The 19,956-nt window shown below is 46.6% G+C and overlaps 1 protein-coding gene across 3 annotated transcripts in view; it reads right to left on the bottom strand.

The window, feature by feature from the left end:
• TRPM8 (transient receptor potential cation channel subfamily M member 8) overlaps nucleotides 1-19,956 on the bottom strand; it is a 112,634-nt gene that overhangs the window by 48,646 nt on the left and 44,032 nt on the right. For all 3 annotated transcript variants that reach the window (XM_083154576.1, XM_083154574.1, XM_083154575.1), the window contains 5 exons: nucleotides 18,160-18,262; nucleotides 13,668-13,786; nucleotides 12,891-13,172; nucleotides 7,393-7,488; nucleotides 6,438-6,567 (listed from right to left, as the gene is read on the bottom strand). In XM_083154576.1, the coding sequence (XP_083010702.1) occupies nucleotides 6,438-6,567; nucleotides 7,393-7,488; nucleotides 12,891-13,172; nucleotides 13,668-13,786; nucleotides 18,160-18,262 (730 nt within the window). The remainder of the gene's footprint in view (nucleotides 1-6,437; nucleotides 6,568-7,392; nucleotides 7,489-12,890; nucleotides 13,173-13,667; nucleotides 13,787-18,159; nucleotides 18,263-19,956) is intronic.

Raw genomic sequence — 19,956 nt, 5'->3', positions numbered from 1 at the left:
ACCCCCCCGCGTAATTCACAGGACCCCCGCAACACCCCCCCTCCCGCGATTCGCGGGACCCCCGCAACCCCTCCTGCGATTTGCGGACCCCCTCCCGCAATTCACGGAACCCCACAGCATCTCCTGCACCCCCTCCCGCAATTCGCGACCACCCGTGACACCCCCCCGCAATTCACACACCCCTCCCACGATTCACGGCACCCGCCCTCCCCCCATTCGCGGGACCCCCGCGACCCCCCCTCCAGCGATTCACAGTGCACCCCCTGCCGTGATTTGCGGACCCAAGCCCCCTCCCGCGATTCACGGCACCACCGCCCCCCACACCCGGAAGTCCCGCCACCGAGTTCTGATTGACCCACGGCCTATTCAGTCAGATATATTGGATGACCATCGATAGCTACAACAATCGATGGTTATCCAAGTAATATGTTACTACTATCGATGGCATGGTGCAAAATCGCCATCAATGCCAACCATCGATGGCGTCTGCACCAATGCCCATCCCTACTCTGCAACAGCCAAAAACCTTTACTACCCCTCATGCCCACACACCTCTATCACTGCCCTGCCACCTGTTCTCCTGCCCCGTAACTTCCGCCAGTGGGAAGCCACTCACCCTGTGTTGCCCACATTCCCCTATCATGCTTTACCACCCAGCCTCCTGCTCTCATGCACCCTGACTCCCACCCAGTAGGAGGAGTCACTGACTCAGGGGCACCGTCCTGTACTCCTGTGCTGCCACGCTGGGCCCTCACCCACTGGCAGAAGCTGCACAGTGTCCCCCACCCTCCTCTTTAGTCCCCCGTATGCCCACACACCCCTATCACTACCCAGCTTCCTGCTCTCCTGTGTCGTGACCTCCGCCAGTGGGGAGCCGCTGACTCAAAAATACCTTCCTATACTATTGCACACACACACCTAAACAACACAAACACCCCCCCCCCCACACCCACAAATGTCACTGTACCCTCCACACTATCAATGTACATCTCACTCTGTAACCGCTTTTTAATTAAACAAAGCAATACACATCCCCTTCAAAATCATATGCTCTCTATGTAACACATTTCACCTATAACTCAAGTTGCAATACAGGCATCTTACATACAATTCTAACCATATTTCTCACAATACAAACGTTCACAAATTAAGGGGGCGCAGCCCCTTACGACGGTGTGAAGAGCGCCCGTAGGGCGCGATGAATCACCTAGTTGTTAAATAAACTTGAAAGCTTGTGATTGGATTCTAAGATGGTTGAATGGATAAAATCTTGTTTGCAGGACAGAAAACAGAGAGTTGTAGTAAACGGAGTACAGTCAAAGGAGGGAAAGGTTACAAGTGGAGTACCCCAGGGATCTGTACATGGACCAGTGCTTTTTAATATCTTTATTGGTGATAATGCAAATGGGATTGAGGGTAAAATGTGCCTTTTTGCAGATGACACAAAGGTATGCAACAGGGTAGACACACCAGGAGGGGTAAAACAAATGATTGATGATCTACAGTAGGTAGATTAGAGGAATGGTCAAGTGCATGGCAACTACTGTTTACTGCCAAGAAATGCAAAATCATGCACTTGGGTCTCAGAAATCTAAAGACTCAATATAGTATAAATGGCACTATAATGGAAACTACTGAGGAAGAGAGGGATCTAGGTGTCACTATTTCAGGGGACTTAAAAGCAGGTAGGCAATGTAACAAAGCAATGAAGAAGGCAAGTCAGATGCTTGGTTGCATAGGGAGAGGTATCAGCAGTAGAAAGAAAGAAGTAATAATGCCACTGTATATGTCATTGGTATGAACTCATCTAGAGTACTGTGTTCTGTTCTAGAGGCCATATCTCCAGAAGGATATAAATACATTAGAGGCTGTACAAAGAAGGGCAACTAAAAGGGTGCATGGCCTACATCACAAAACGTACCAGGAAAGACTAAAAGATCGGTACTTATATGTTAGTTGGGCGCCCACTATAGTTAGTACGCTCATACCCCCACTATCCATGTTCGCGTGGAGTTGATTTTATAAAGTGTGGCGAGCGCAGCGAGCCACCGAGCCAAAAGCGCAGCGAGCGTAGCGAGCCCCGCGTGGGGATGCGTAAAACTAAGCAAATAGCTTAGTGGGCGCCCAACTAACATATGAGTTCCAAAAGATCTTAATATGTATAGTTTCGAGCAGAGAAGGGAAAGGGGGGACATGATAGAAACATAAAAATATGAAGGGTGTTAGCAAGGTACAGGTGGGAGACATTCTTCCCAGGAAGAGGAGCAGCAGAACACGAGGACATGCACTGACACCAGAGGGAGGAAGATTCAGGGGAAATTTGAGGAAGAATTACTTCACAGAAAGAGTAGTAGATAAGTGGAATATCCTCCCATCAGAGGTGGTAGAGGCAAATACAGTAGAACAATGTAAACATGCTTGGGATAGGCATATTGATATCCTTACAAAGAAATAAGCATCAAATATGGTTTGAGGTAACATGTTAAAAAAGGGTCAGACTAGATGGGCCAAGTGGTTCTTATCTGCCGTCACATTCTATGTTTCTATGTATCACGTCATAGGCAGAACTCATTCAATACTTCTCCTTAGAGTCAGTGAACAGGTCAGTAGCTTTAAAATCATTGGCTCAAATAGACTTTATCATCGCTCTATCAATTCCAAAAGATGTTAGTATATGACTCAGCAGTTGGGAGACCTGCATTGGCAACAGAGGCGTAACTCTTGGAGGCAATGGAGTCATCTGTCGCCGGGCTCCTGCTCCCAAGGAGGCACCTCTGCTACCCTGCCAGTTTAAATCAGTTAATTGAAAGCCATTGATATCGTTTCTGTGGCTGACTTCCCCTCCTAGCAGGACCATGGACATCACACTCTCTTTTTTTTAAACATAATATACATACAGTAACATACATACACACATGCATACATATATTTATATATAAGGTGGTACGTTTGTTTGTGTGTTTGTGGGGAATGGGGGGGTCACCAATATTTATCTGGCCTCCGGGCAGCTGGGATGTACTTATACCACAGTGTGAGTGCATATGGTACATACACGAGAGCTGATGGGTAATAGTTTTCTTCACCTAACACAGAAATACCGACATCAATTATTCATTTGCTTATATTCCCTCTGCTCAGTTCAACAGACTCCTTTTATGCAGCAATGCATAATCTAGCCAGGGAATAATTACATTACCTCCATATATAAGATGGATAGAACTAAAGACTATTCCTATGAGTATCTGATTAAGTGCATAGTTCTACCATATGTAATTATTTACAAACACATCAGTACATTAATTACACTGGATATATAGCTACTGATTAATGGCTTTAGAAAGAAAAATAAAAGTTTCCTTTCAATTACGGGCAAAGTGCCATTGTAATAGTGGTGGAATACGGACATGGTACCCTTCATCGCCCCTAAGTTGTGCAGCATGGACGGTGTAATGGTTTGCATTACTGCCTCACAGAACTGAGGTCATAGGTTGCATGGGTTTCCTTTGGGTACTTCGGTTTCCTCCCACAATCCAAAACAATATAGTGGGCCCCTGGGCAAAATAATTTTTAGGGGCCCCTCTTCCCCTTCACAACCCCCCCTCCTCCTCCTCACAACCCCCCTCCACCCACCTATGTGCAGTAGCAATGGGGGCGGAGGGGGGGCTGGGAACTTGATGTAGTGATTCGGGCAGCATGTGGCGGGAATCTGGGCAGCGGCGTCCATCCAGGCAACGACGGTGATCTGGGCAGCGGGGGGCTGGGAGCTTGATGTAGCTATCCGGACGGCGTGTGGCGGGGATCCGGGCAGCCGCTGTCAGCGGCTTCCGTCCAGGCAGCGCGACTCAGACTTTGATGTAGCGCTATTTGCTGCTGGGCTGGAAGCGCTGCTGATTTTGAAAAGACTGGCCGGACACTGATTGGCTGAGCATCAGAATTACTGAGACGCACAAGCGTCTGAGACGCTCGTGTGTCTCAGACAGATAGAGCGCCTCTCCGCCGGCGCCCGCATGATCGCCTCTCCACCAGCGTCCGCCAGCACAGGGGATCTGGCGGTTACCGGCACTGTGTGAGAGACGCTCACTAGGCTTGCCAGGGATGCCGAGAGCTGCAGCTCCCGGGGACAGTACGTAACTAAGCTGCCTGGCGGGGACACTACGCTGACTAAGCAGGGCTGCCGCGGGGACACTACGCTGACAATGTAGCTTAGCCTACGCTGAAAACGTAGTGTAGCCTGCCGCCCTAAAACTACACAATTACCGAAAAATCCCTGATAACTGACCCGTTTTCATGGTCACATTTGTGAATATTGTGTGTTTTCACCCGAAAGTGTTATGGTTTTTTTGGAGAGGATGCTCTGTAATTGAAGTGTCGGAGAAAAAAAACTTGGGTTCAAAAATCAGGGTAAATCCCTTTTGTTTGCCCTTAATAGAATAGTGCACCTCTGTGTCTTCTAATGTCCACCTCTGTACTGAATGCTACAGTGAGTTCAGTAAACAATGCATTAAGCTCTGTTATTTAGGTGCAGTATTTTATACACTTCTGTTTATTGTCTTTAATTGTGGCAGTTTATTTTAAACATGAATTGGTCTGAAAAACAGCTTTGCATCCCCTATGCTGGGAGCATGTGCCAGGAAAGCAAGGTGGACAATTTGGCACTGGGGTGGAGATCCTCATTGGAATGCAAGAGAATTACTGGTCTACTGAGAAGCTGGAGCTGCCAATGAGAATGGTAAGAGACCACTAGTCAACCAGGGATGGCTTGTTGACAGTTCATCATCGACAAATCCATGGATACATACTGAATGTCAATATGGTCACTGTCGACAAGTCATACCACACCCATATGCTGTGCAAAAATTTGACACAGCAACTGTCAAGTCAGAATTCTAAAATCAGATTTATTGTGTGAAATGAAAATAATAAAAAAAAGTCTACTGGATATGCTATTGAGAGTTATTCATTATATCTGTGGTGTCCAGCAATATATATAGTATACTGTATACTAATCACTGTGTTAACTACTAGGCAGGATCAGCAATACTTTATTTCCTTTTTATGTGCTTACTGACCGTATTTACCAGTCTAATAATAGTAGACATCAATTACAAGTGGTTTTTATAAAACTGAACTCAAAACACAACATAAAAAAACAATAAGTAGACAATAATGTTTCTGCAACATCTTTGAAACCTGTTATTTTTGAAACAATGGCCCTTATTCAGATCTGATCGCAGTACAAATTTGTTCACAAAATGGGCAAAACCATGTGCACTGCAGGTGGGGCAGATGTAACATGTATAGAGAGACTTAGCTTTGCGTGAGTTATTTTGTTTCTGTGCAGGATAAATACTGGCTGCATTCTTTTTACACTGCAATTTAATTTTCAGTTCCAAGACAACCCATCCAAATTTCACTCTCTCTGCACATGATACATCTGCCCCACCTGCAGTGCACATGGTTTTGCCCATTTTGAGAACAAATTTGTGCTGCGATCAGATCTGAATAAGGGCCAATGTTCTTAATTTTATTTTTCTAAACATTAGATTGATGTGTTTATTACAGCATAATGCACTTTCACATATTTTACTGTTAATATATTGGCTAATCTTTTGCATAATTATATGCTGTAATGCAACCCAGCATAGGGGATGCAAAATAGTTTTTCAGACCAATTTATGTTTAAAATAAACTGCCACAAGTAAAGACAATAAACAGAAGTGTATACAATACTGTACCTAAATAACAGAGCGTAATGCATTGTTTACTGAACTTACTGGAGCATTCAGTAAAGAGTTGGACATTAGAAGACACATAGGTGCACTATTCTATTAACGGCAAACAAAAGGGATTTACCCTGAAATTTGCCCCAAGTTTTTTTCCCGGTCACTTCAATTACAGAGCATCCTCTCCAAAAAAACCATAACACTTTCGGGTGAAAACACACAATATTCACAATTGTGACCATGAAAACAGGTCAGTTATCAGGGATTTTTTCTCCCACCAAAGTCAGTCACTTTGCACTAGAACAAGCTCGTACTCTCATTTACAATGCTAAAGTATATTATGAACCACTCTTCATAAGTTTCATTATTTTCATCTAAAAAGCTAATCTTTAGGCATCTTGCCAGAACAGAAGATTTTGACCTAGAGCAAAATGTTTTTGTACGTTTCTTATTCAGGTCAAGTCACAACTTTTCCACGCTAGCCGATTCTGAATATCTCAATTTCAACTTTTTCACTCCGCCCTACTGAGTAACCCACTGAATCGAGGACAGTGCACAATGTTGGAAAGACCCCTTTATTACTTAATAACGACTAAATGTGATAAAGTTCTAGGCTTGCTGCACAATACAGAGCTTGACAACAGAGCCTGATTCACTTGGTGAAGAACCACTGGCGCATCAGAGCTTACACTTTGTTGAGATTTGGCAACTCACCGACTGCTCGGGTCTCGTACTCATTGGCGATCTCCTCTGACTCCCCGGCAGCATTGATATCATTCTTTACTTTTGCCAGACTCTTCAGCAGTTTGCTAGCACCGAGCGCAGCCAGGGTGCATCCTCTTGTCTTGGGGGAAACGATCACAAGATTACTAATAGATCACTACTAACAGTGCACAATGGCGGCTATTCTGGTTGACTCTGTAAGCTGCGAAGATTGCAGTTTACCGAGTGCCAGAGAGCCGCTCCACCAAAAATCCCCCCCCCCCCCCGCGCCGGTGTATTGAAGACACACCCCCTCACATGCCACAGCTGCAGGAGAAATCATTCAATGGCGCCAACTATGGAATAATTTCTCCTGCCTTATAAGTCAATCTGAACTGACGTTTATTTGCGGGCGGCAGGGCCGAAGACAGGGCGGTTGGTTGAAGTTGTGTGATGTCACCCATCCGCCCCCGGCAGGCATTGGCCCACCCGTGTACCCATGGGAACGCCCAGCGTTTTTATGGGAAGCCCATAAAACGCTGGGCTTTCCCATGGCCCAGCTGTTAGCATGGCTGACATTTTTGCAGATGGACCAACACCATGCTGCGCTGCAGGTGGGGCAGATGTTACATGTGCAGAGAGAGTTCGATTTGGGGGAGATATAGTGTTTCTGTGCAGGGTAAATACTGCCTGCTTTATTCTTGCATTGCAATTTAGATTTAAATTTGAACACAGCCCCACCCAAATCTAACTCTTTCTGCGCCTGTTACATCTGCCCCACCAGCAGCGCAGCATGGTTTTGTCCATCTGCAAAAATGTCAGCCTCGCTAACAAGACTGAATCAGGTCTTTATACACAGGAGCTAAGGATAAGCAAATGCTCTTGGTCAAGTGCGATATATATTAAGTCAACAATATCTAAGTCAACCCCAAAAGGTCAAAGATAATGTAAAATCTGATGCTCTTACCTGCTCCCAGATCACTTTGGACAGCTCCCGTTTGTTCTGCAGGATGGCCCATATGAACAGAACATGGACGGGATGTTTTATTATCTGACTCATATCCTTAGTGATTGAATAAAAGAAAAGCAAAATAAAGATTTTAACCACTAGCTCTTTTTTTTTTTTTTTTTTTACTAAACTGACGCACCCGCTCATTAACCCTTTGAGTGCCGAGTGAATTTGTCAAAACAGGTGTGAAAATTGCCACGCAAACATTTTTATTCATCACAATGACCGGTAATGTTACCTTATATAGGAAATATAATCTTTTTTTTTTTTACACATATTTACTTTGAATTTATATAACAAATGTGAGCGACGCTGGCATTATTAGCGGATATTTCGCACATCTCTCACAGAGATGTTGGCCCTCAAAGGGTTAACAATGCTTACTATAACCATTAACCCTTTCATTTCATTTTCATTGCCTTGCTGGGAGGGTCACCAGATTATCGGAAGCTTCCCGGACAATCCGGGAGAGTAGGGCAAGTATTTCGCAGGGGAGCGGGGAGGGAGGAGCTTCATGATTCATCATCCTGGGAACGTGATGGTGACATTAACCTCTACACTAGACAATCTAGGAATGGTGGGGTCAGAGCACTGAAATCCCTCTATCGACATCCTGGCGCCTAAAAAACACATAGGGCGAGATGTAATAGGGTGCGATTTTTTAGGTGTCTAAACAAATTGCATCAAATCGCACGTTGCATCTGCAATTTTCGCTGAAAATCGCAAATGTAATAGGGCGCAAAGTTTTTAGACAAACTCGCAATACGCATGCAATGAAGTGTGATTTTTAGTAACAAAAATGTGCAATTTTTTTTACCGTGTGCTTTTTTGTAATGATATTGTGCAATTTTTTTATACATGGGAGTGTGCAGTATTTAAAGTAGTACCCTGAGCATAACCGACACTGGGCTCATTGAGCTAGTCCCAGTTGTAAATATAGGGGGGAGGGGGGAATCATAGGGATCCCCCGTATTTAAGAAACTGGCACCAGGCTCTTGGATCGGTCCCGGTTCCAAAACTACAGGGGACAAAAAAAACTGGGGGTCCCCGTATTTTAGAACCAGCACCGGGCTCCAACAGCCAGCGGTGTCATGCCACAGCCAGGGGACACAAGGTCCCTCAGCCGTCATATGAACAACGTGGCTGGTGTCCCCCCCCCCCCGGCTTCACCCATACAGGGCTGAAGCCCAGGACTGTCCCCGGCATCCCAGGGCAGTGGACGCTGGGCTGATATGTGTAAAAAATAGTCAAAAACACATTGCTTTTGACAGGAGAACTAAGGATAAGTCAGACCCAATTTCTCTTGAGTTCTCCTGGAGGCTCACCTACGATTTGGTACTTGGATGTGCCATTTTTTTATATGCGATAAAGCACATGCTATTTATCGCATGTAAACTCTCGGGGAGCTGCAGCAACGACGGGCAGCAGGAGAGCCAGGCAGCGGTGATTTGCGGAGCGGGGGCATCTGGCAGCAGCAGGTGCCGGGCAGCGGGACGGGAAGCGGCAGAGAGAATTGGTAGGACGCTCAGATGCTGCCCAGCATTAGCATGCTCAATCTAATCCCGAAATCCCGAGATTGCTTTAATCCAGGGTTTGAAATCCCGGCAATTTTGGTGCCAAATTCCGGGATCCTGCCGATACCGGGATTGGCCACCCGACTTCTACTGTACTTGCAAAGACCAATCAATGCTTGCCTTCTTACCTCCAAGGTAGCAACATTTTGTTATTTGGTTCAACCAAGCTGTAGTTACCATAGGAGCAGACACAAGGCCCACAGTAGAGATTGGCCACGTTCATAGTCACAGTTACATGTGTTATCTTACATTTTTACAATTTGGGGTCTACAATATATCTAGTTTTACACCTGGATCTGCTCATTGCAATGTGGTATAAAATGAACTGGAGGGCATGCTTACATAGCTGCCAACCTGACCCTCTCCAAGAGGGACCGAATGCTGTGCTCCTCTTACTGTATGATTACCATCACCTGTGTTGAAACACCTGTCTTATCAATTAACCAGTCTAACCCAGGTGACAGCAATACATTTAGAGGGTGGTACAATATGAAGTGGAGGCACTATAGTGTGGCATATCATGAATAGGAAACGTGTACTGGCAGCACTACAATGTGACATAACATGAACTAAGGCACAACCATGATGCCAGTGGCGTAACTAGCGGTAGGCAGCCCCAGCGGTGGCGGGGGGAGCTGGGGCCACAGGGGCGCAGGTGTTGGAGAGGTGCGCTCGGCAACCTTCTCCATGGCAACCCCAGCAGCAGCCCGCAGGATGTTTGTCCCCTGCAGGAACCATCCCCAGGTATAGGCGGTCCTGCGCTGTCACATCTCTGAGTGACAGCGCAGTTAGCCCCTCAGCGCTCCATTACCAGCCAATTGCAGCGCTGTAGTTTGCTGTGCCCCCGCTGTATACCTCATATCAGTGTCCCTCCTGTAGTGACTGAGGAGAGCCCTGGCGCTATATGTGCAACCGCTTTGAGCAGATGGAGTCCGCGCTCTCCGCTGTGTCATTATGCCGGGGGAGCTGAGGAGACGGAGCCCGCTGTGCCATTATGATGGGGGAGCTGTCAATCACTGCCCGATGGTGTCTCCACATAGCGCCTGCAGCGCTATTTCATTGCCTGCCTAATAGAACCCTCCTGCTCCAGACTGCACAGCTGTGCAGACTTCAAGCCAGCAGAGAGACCTCTGCAGGAGCAGATAAGTACAATAACTGCACCAATACACCTGCACCAAGTTTGCGTGTGAGTGTGTACACCTACCCCCCCCTGCAGCCTATAACCCTAACCACACACACATACACACACACACCGCAGCCTATAACCCTAACCATACATATACACACACACACACCGCAGCCTATAACCCTAACCATACATATACACACACACACCCTGCACCCTATAACCCTAAACATACACACACCCTGCAGCCTATAACCCTAACCATACACAGACACCGCAGCCTATAACCCTAACCATGTACACACACACACCGCAGCCTATAACCCTAACCACACACTCACACACCGCAGCCTATAACCCTAACCACACACACACACACCGCAGCCTATAACCCTAACCATACACATACCCCGCAGCCTATAACCCTAACCATACACACACCGCAGCCTATAACCCTAACCATACACACACCGCAGCCTATAACCCTAACCATACACACACCCCGCAGCCTATAACCCTAACCACACACACCCCGCAGCCTATAACCCTAACCATACACACACCCCACAGCCTATAACCCTAACCACACACACACCGCAGCCTATAACCCTAACCATACACACACCGCAGCCTATAACCCTAACCATACACTCACACACACACACCGCAGCCTATAACCCTAACCATACACACACACCCTGCACCCTATAACCCTAAACATACACACACCCTGCAGCCTATAACCCTAACCATACACAGACACCGCAGCCTATAACCCTAACCATGTACACACACACACCGCAGCCTATAACCCTAACCACACACTCACACACCGCAGCCTATAACCCTAACCACACACACACACACCGCAGCCTATAACCCTAACCATACACATACCCCGCAGCCTATAACCCTAACCATACACACACCGCAGCCTATAACCCTAACCATACACACACCGCAGCCTATAACCCTAACCATACACACACCCCGCAGCCTATAACCCTAACCACACACACACCCCGCAGCCTATAACCCTAACCATACACACACCCCACAGCCTATAACCCTAACCACACACACACCGCAGCCTATAACCCTAACCATACACACACCGCAGCCTATAACCCTAACCATACACTCACACACACACCCCGCAGCCTATAACCCTAACCATACACACACCCCACAGCCTATAACCCTAACCACACACACACCGCAGCCTATAACCCTAACCATACACACACCGCAGCCTATAACTCTAACCATACACACACACTGCAGCCTATAACCCTAACCACACTCACCGCAGCCTATAACCCTAACCACACACACATCCCACAGCCTATAACCCTAACCATACACACACCGCAGCCTATAACCCTAACCATACACACACCGCAGCCTATAACCCTAACCATACACACACCCCACAGCCTATAACCCTAACCAAACACACACCGCAGCCTATAACCCTAACCTTACACACACACCGCAGCCTATAACCCTAACCATACAAGCACGCACCCCGCAACCTATAACCCTAACCATACACACACCCCACAGCCTATAACCCTAACCACACACACACCGCAGCCTATAACCCTAACCATACACACAGCCCGCAGCCTATAACCCTAACCATACACACACCCCACAGCCTATAACCCTAACCACACACACACCGCAGCCTATAACCCTAACCTTACACACACACCGCAGCCTATAACCCTAACCATACACACACCGCAGCCTATAACACTAACCATACATGCACACCACGCATCCCACAACCCTAACCTTACACACACACACACACCGCAGCCTATAACACTAACCATACACACACCCCGCAACCTATAACCCTAACCATAGAGTGTATAGTGTAAGGTACTTTATGGTGTGGGGTGTATAGTGTGAGTGGAATTACAGTGTGTATCATATAGTGTAAGTGACATTAAGATGTATTGCCTAAGGGACAGTACGTGGGGGGGCGCCTGAAAATATTTTGGCTGGGGGGAGCAAAATTTATAGTTACGCCACTGCATGATGCATACAAGTAACTAAGGAGTTACGTTGATTCATGATTTGAACTAGGACAAAGTTATGGGGCAAACCATTAACAACTGCTGAGGAGAGGTGTCTCTTTAGTTTAGAAGCATTGGGATCCGGGCCCTTTCAAAAGTTGCTATGGGGATCACAAAGATCTGGACACGCCCCTAAACAGATCACATGCCTTTATCCAACGCATTGGCCTGCAAAACTTTCTCTTGTCTTCCACAAGACTTAGCTCGGCCTCATACCTAGATTTCTACTGAGCAGCACAACTTTTAAATGTCATTAGGCGGAATCCCAAACTCCAGGACAGATTGCAAATGGCTGCCAACTAGACGCTATGAATTTATTCACTACAAACAGACCCACTTTTACTTCTAGTAGAATTACCATTGACCTGTACATCATCTGCAAATTTGTTTGGTTACCACCTACAAACGTCAGCTTCCTGTCCATCAAATTGCAAGGGGATTACGATTTGATCCATACGCTATTTTCACTATGATCCATATGCATTGTGCAATCGTTTGATAATCAAACTTATTGAGAATTCGCACAACAGCGATCAACTCTGAATCTAAGATCTTAAAGTAAGAGAGCGCTAAGGCCAACAAGAAAGAAGTACGGTGGCCTCTGCTATTTGCCAGGACAGAAAAATCTACACTAGGACAGGACAAGACATGTGGCAGCCGAACCCTCACCTGTATCTCCGAGTCATCACAGCTATTCCGATCATCTCGGCGGGTACGCTGGTAGTTCAGGACCATCTTCCATACAAAGGTGAGTAAAGAGTCATTATAAGAGTTTTTGGCAATCTGCAGATTACGGAATACTAGGGTACTAAAGTGCTGAGAAAAGAGTTCGCTGAGGACTTCACTGGTGAGAAATTTGCGTAAATTCAGGCCGTTCTCCAGGAGAAGACGCACAAACTTCGGCCTATCCTTCACCAACGCAGCAAACATGGCGTCCTCCAGGTCAGCTGACTGAGACAGAAAAGGAGAGAGGTTCAAGAATGACGATGACGGTAACAGACATTAGCAGCTCCAGAGGAGGGGATGCAGCACAGCTCAAAATTCAAATAGGGGATAGTGGGTGTGGTTTCCCAATTTGAATTTTGAACTATGCTGCAGCCTCACCTCTGGAACCTCCACTGCTAACAGATTAACAGAGAGGTGTGATAGGAATGAATTAATAATTTAGGAAGAAAATGGGAGGACAAGGGAAATAGACAAAGAAAAGGTCAGAAATTGGTACTGAAAAATTATAGTTTTTGGTAAAATGTAACAAACTAACTAATGTAACATATTGTAACATAGTGTGCGCCAGGTGAGAAAGTAGCAGATTAAGACCATATTCAGCCACTGGCAGTATTGTAGCATTAGGACTCTACCATCATCCACAGCTGCACCATTGATGACCAGATCAGATGTATATGTTATACGACTGATAACTGCTAAGGGCAATGTAATGTAACCTACCTCCCATCGCCGGTCATTGGTGAAGATCTCCTCACTGGCCAGTTCCAGCTGGTTCCACTCCAGTAGCAGTTTCAGCTGAGCGTTCCAGTTGTCCTTATCCTGCTCATTTGTGCTGAAGGCTATGGTAACAGAACAGGCAGAGGTCAGAACTTTCTCAGCTGAAGTATAATAAGACCAAGGGTGATTGTCCTCTACGGGACAAACAGGCGCTGGTATGGGTTGAAGTCCCAGCTGCTGTGTTAAAGTGGGGTACTTAGTCCCACTGTAGGAAGAACAAAATAATATAGAATGGCACAGCGCTAATTTGAGGAGGAATAAATTCTACTAAACACCATGGGATATAACACACAAATGTTTATTATTCCTAAAAACACATTTTTAAAGAACCTTTGATAAAGGCAGTTGAACTGGCAAAACGCGTTAGCCTACCTCATACCAGCTTCTTTGTGGCACTACAACCGATTGGACCCGTCTACCACGAAATTCAGCCCCGAACCAGACCTCCCTATCTTTTGTTGAACCTTCATCTTTGGGCGTCAGGATCTCCTCTGATTGCAGAGAGCCCCCCTCCACTACAGGAACCCCTTGCTTAATACGAGAACTCCAGTGAGTAAGGATCTAGAACGAGTGAGTGATTGGGACCAACATTGGAGAGGGGATGCAGTTTATAACCCGTCGGTCGGGATCCCTGCATTCAGAATCCCGACGCTGGAATCCCGACCGCCAAAATCCCGACACTTTCTCCCTCCGTGGGTGTCCACGACACCCCTGGAGGGAGAATAAATTAGCGTGCCGAGCGTAGCGAGGCGAGCACAGCGAGCCCGCAAGGGGGGGCAATCCACGTCCCCCCCTTGTCGGGATTTCGGCGTCAGGATTTTGAACGCTGGGATCCCGACCGCCGGGATTTCATACTGAATCCACCCAACATGGACTGGAGGTCATAATAGGAACGGGACTCAAATCTATACAGATATTGCTCACACTGTGAGATATTGGACAGTCCATACGGTAATACCCAAAATTGAACTAATACCACACAACTGCTGCTATTATCTTTGCTTCCTAAATGCCAATTAATATATTTGAAAGTATATTTTTAAAAATGTGTTTTTAGGAATAATAAACATTTGTGTGTTATATCCCATGGTGTTTAGTAGAATGTATTCCTCCTCAAATTAGCGCTGTGCCATTCTATATTCTTTTGAAGTATAATAAGAGAATCATGTACATGCACACAGCCATTCTAGGGTTAATTTGTTGGGAGCCAATTAACCTACCAGTACTGTATATTTTTGGATTGTGGAAGAAAACCGGAGTACCCGGAGCAAACCCACGCAAGTACGGGGAGAATATACAAACTCAGCACAGTTAGGGCCATGGTGGGAATAGAACCCATGACCTCAGCGCTGTGAGGCAGTAATGCTAACCAGAAAGAAAGGGTTCCTCCACAAAGTGGGGGTGTGTGGTATGGTGGCGCTATGACCTGAGTTGTGTCACTAGCAGCTGCTGGTTAGTCGGGTTAGTTAGGCCCGAACTGGACAATGAGAAAAAACTGGAATATAGCAGCGCTTTAAACTTGATTAGAATATTTATAAAAAATACAATGATATAAATAAAGGATTGGACTGATTGTACAATTTAAAAGCAATACATTTTATTAATAAAGTGACCAATGGTGCTGGTACGATAAAAAATGGGGGGAAGGGGAAATGGTAAAATCACAATGCAGGACTGTCCATTCCTATTAGGCCGGAGACCATATATTGTGCAAGTGCAAAGAATAATTGGATGGGGGTTACCGTCCACCTGTAGACACACCGGGGTGTAGCTTGTGCTCCCTGGGACTCGAGGCCCGAGTTGGTATTAGGGCCGAGTCACCGTCCAGAGTAGGGGGAGACTCCCGGAAAAGGTCACCTTTGATAAAGCCGCTGAGCCGGTGAAACGCGTCAGATGTCGCCCCACTTTTATCTTTCATCTTTGGACTGTTCCAGACCAGCCGTTGGACCCTGTTGGACCTACCTAACCGTGGACACTATACATCACCAAGGACCCCAGAACCATCTCTGGGAGTGCCATTTCCGGGAGTCTCCCCCTACTCTGGACGGTGACTCGGCCCTAATACCAACTCGGGCCTCGAGTCCCAGGGAGCACAAGCTACACCCCGGTGTGTCTACAGGTGGACGGTAACCCCCATCCAATTATTCTTTGCACTTGCACAATATATGGTCTCCGGCCTAATAGGAATGGACAGTCCTGCATTGTGATTTTACCATTTCCCCTTCCACCCATTTTTTATCGTACCAGCACCATTGGTCACTTTATTAATAAAATGTATTGCTTTTAAATTGTACAATCAGTCCAATCCTTTATTTATATCATTGTATTTTTTATAAATATTCTAATCAAGTTTAAAGCGCTGCTATATTCCAGTTTTTTCAGTAATGCTAACCATTACACCGTCCGTACTGCCCCGTATATATAACACATGGTGGGAATAGAACCCATGACCTCAGCGCTGTGAAGCAGTAATGCTAACCATTACACCATCCGTACTGCCCCGTATATATAACACATGGTGGGGATAGAACCCATGACCTCAGTGCTGTGAGGCAGTAATGCTAACCATTACACCATCCGTACTGCCCCGTATATATAACACATGGTGGGAATAGAACCCATGACCTCAGCGCTGTGAGGCAGTAATGCTAACCATTACACCATCCGTACTGCCCCGTATATATAACACATGGTGGGAATAGAACCCATGACCTCAGTGCTGTGAGGCAGTAATGCTAACCATTACACCATCCGTACTGCCCTGTATATATAACACATGGTGGGAATAGAACCCATGACCTCAGCGCTGTGAGGCAGTAATGCTAACCATTACACCGTCCGTACTTCCCAGTATATATAACACATGGTGGGGATAGAACCCATGACCTCAGCGCTGTGAGGCAGTAATGCTAACCATTACACCATCCGTACTGCCCTGTATATATAACACATGGTGGGGATAGAACCCATGACCTCAGTGCTGTGAGGTAGTAATGCTAACCATTACACCGTCCGTGCTGCCCTGTATATATAACACATGGTGGGGATAGAACCCATGACCTCAGTGCTGTGAGGTAGTAATGCTAACCATTACACCGTCCGTGCTGCCCCGTAGATATAACACATGGTGGGGATAGAACCCATGACCTCAGTGCTTTGAGGCAGTAATGCTAACCATTACACCGTCCGTACTGCCCCGTAGATATAACACATGGTGGGGATAGAACCCATGACCTCAGCGCTGCGAGGCAGTAATGCTAACCATTACACCGTCCATACTGCCCCGTATATATAACACATGGTGGGGATAGAACCCATGATCTCAGCGCTGTGAGGCAGTAATACTAACCATTACACCGTCCGTACTGCCCCGTATATATAACACATGGTGGGGATAGAACCCATGACCTTAGTGCTGTGAGGCAGTAATACTAACCATTACACCATCCGTACTGCCCGTATATATTGCACATGGTGGGAATAGAACCCATGACCTCAGTGCTGTGAGGCAGTAATGTAACCATTACACCATCCGTACTGCCCCGTATATATAACACATGGTGGGGATAGAACCCATGACCTCAGTGCTGTGAGGCAGTAATGCTAACCATTACACCATCCGTACTGCCCAGTATATATAACACATGGTGGGAATAGAACCCATGACCTCAGCGCTGTGAGGCAGTAATGCTAACCATTACACCATCCGTACTGCCCCGTATATATAACACATGGTGGGGATAGAACCCATGATCTCAGCGCTGTGAGGCAGTAATGCTAACCATTACACCATCCGTACTGCCCCGTATATATAACACATGGTGGGGATAGAACCCATGACCTCAGTGCTGTGAGGCAGTAATGTAACCATTACACCGTCCGTACTGCCCCGTATATATAACACATGGTGGGAATAGAACCCATGACCTCAGTGCTGTGAGGCAGTAATGCTAACCATTACACCATCCGTACTGCCCTGTATATATAACACATGGTGGGAATAGAACCCATGACCTTAGCGCTGTGAGGCAGTAATGTAACCATTACACCGTCCGTACTGCCCCGTATATATAACACATGGTGGGGATAGAACCCATGACCTCAGTGCTGTGAGGCAGTAATGCTAACCATTACACCGTCCGTACTGCCCCGTATATATAACACATAGTAGGGATAGAACCCATGACCTCAGCGCTGTGAGGCAGTAATATAACCATTACACCATCCGTACTGCCCAGTATATATAACACATGGTGGGAATAGAACCCATGACCTCAGCGCTGTGAGGCAGTAATGTAACCATTACACCATCCGTACTGCCCCGTATATATAACACATGGTGGGGATAGAACCCATGACCTCAGTGCTGTGAGGCAGTAATGTAACCATTACACCATCCGTACTGCCCCACTGACTGGATACAGTCATCACATACCTTTATATAGAGCGAAGGAGATAGCGTTGCTGACAATCTCATCCCCGGCCTGCTCCATCTTTATCACAGTCAGAAGATGCAAGTTCTCCATTATTTCTTTAATCTGCAAAATATAAATCAACCCAAGTCCTGTATGAATGACTAAGTGGCAGATTCTCATGAAGATGGAGTCCCGTCGGCATAAAGCCCCACAATACTGGTGGCACTATCACATCATCACCATACAAAGCACATATAAAGTATATAGCGGAACAGCCCCTATTGCGGCTCAGTCAGGCCCCGGATTTGCTGTTTTTCTAATGCAGCTACAATAATGCTGTGTTCACACTGCGAGTGTGAACAACACGGCATTTCATTTTAATGCTGGGAACTGCAGCGCCAGACCCCGTTCTCACTGCTAAGGCAAATTCCCGGGTGAAGCAGTTCTACCCGGTAATTTGCATTTTTTAACACAGGTTTTTTGGCAGTGTTAACGGCAGGGTTGCCGACCCTCCCGGAATTTGCGGGAGTCTCCCGAAAATCGGGTCCTTCCTCCCGGCCCCCGGAAGGGTGGGCAACCCTCCCGGAATCAGGGGGACCCCCACTGAGCCCCCCGATCGCGGCATTTATATGCCGCAATCCGTGGGTCTCAGGGGAGGGGGCGGAGCTAAAACGGCACAATCGTGTCGTTTTAGCCCCGCCCCCTCCATGGATAACAGTTATTTCGGCTATTTGACTTAATGGGGAGGGGCTTAATGACATCACAGTTAAGCCCCGCCCCCAAAACGCGTAATGCAAGATTCCTCTCCGGGCTTCTCCTGGAGAGGATTATTTTAAAGTCGGAAACCCTGGTTAACGGGTCAACCCGTGTCTGCATACCCGGATCTCAAACACGGGTAAAAAGAAGGGTTGGAGACCCGGGAATTTTGACACGGGTTGACCCGTTCACACTGAAAATAAAAACGTGTTAAAAGGCAAATTATCGGGTCCACATGCTAGACCAGGGAATTTGCCCAGCAGTGAGAACGGGGTAATCTCACTGCTGCAAACTAAAATGACTGAGTCTGGAGCTACTGTAACTGATGGGAACCCTATGGGCCTATGGGTAATGGCTAAGCAACATCACGCGGTGGATGACATCAAATTAAATGTAACGACGTGTGGACTTGATCAGACACCCTGGGGCATATCCCGATTATAAAGCACTAGCGGCCCGATTCAGATTGAATCTCAGCCCTGGCGATTATCCTGGCGCAGCCTCGGCGATTATTGGAGGACTGCAGTGAACTTTGCAATCACCGTCACCGTTGGCCTGTGATCCCCCCCCCCAAAAAACGCTGGGCACCCCCATATTCTAAATAATAAAATAATAAATAATAAATAAAATGTGAACGCAGGTGTGTCGATGCCTGCTCAGCCCGTCCCGAATTCGGCCATGTCCGTGGCAAATAAAAGACAGTCCAGACTGAGTTTTATTTGCAAATGGATAAAAAAAATAATTTGATGGTCGTTTACCCGCTCACTAACTTATGCTGCTTAGAGAGCCAACCTGAATCAGGCTCATGGACCCCAAAAGTACTGTAGCCGGCAGTGATGAAAGCCTCGTGAATACACATACTCTCTCTAATGGCTGTTTAGCCATAATAAGAACGATTCTATAAAATGACCCATCTAATACGGGGAAATGTTCTGCAGCGCCGGAGAGCTAAAATAGAACTTTGGACTCATTAAGCACAGAGTGGCCTGTCTGCCTTATAATAGCATTGACCACCAGCTAATAACAGCAGCTACGTCTTGTAGCAGGAACAGAAGCAGTTT

This window comes from Crinia signifera, chromosome 7 (assembly GCF_055691185.1).
Source record: "Crinia signifera chromosome 7, ASM5569118v1, whole genome shotgun sequence".
In the NCBI taxonomy this organism is placed as follows: Eukaryota; Metazoa; Chordata; class Amphibia; order Anura; family Myobatrachidae; genus Crinia; species Crinia signifera.
This window is presented reverse-complemented; position numbering and strand designations above follow the sequence as displayed.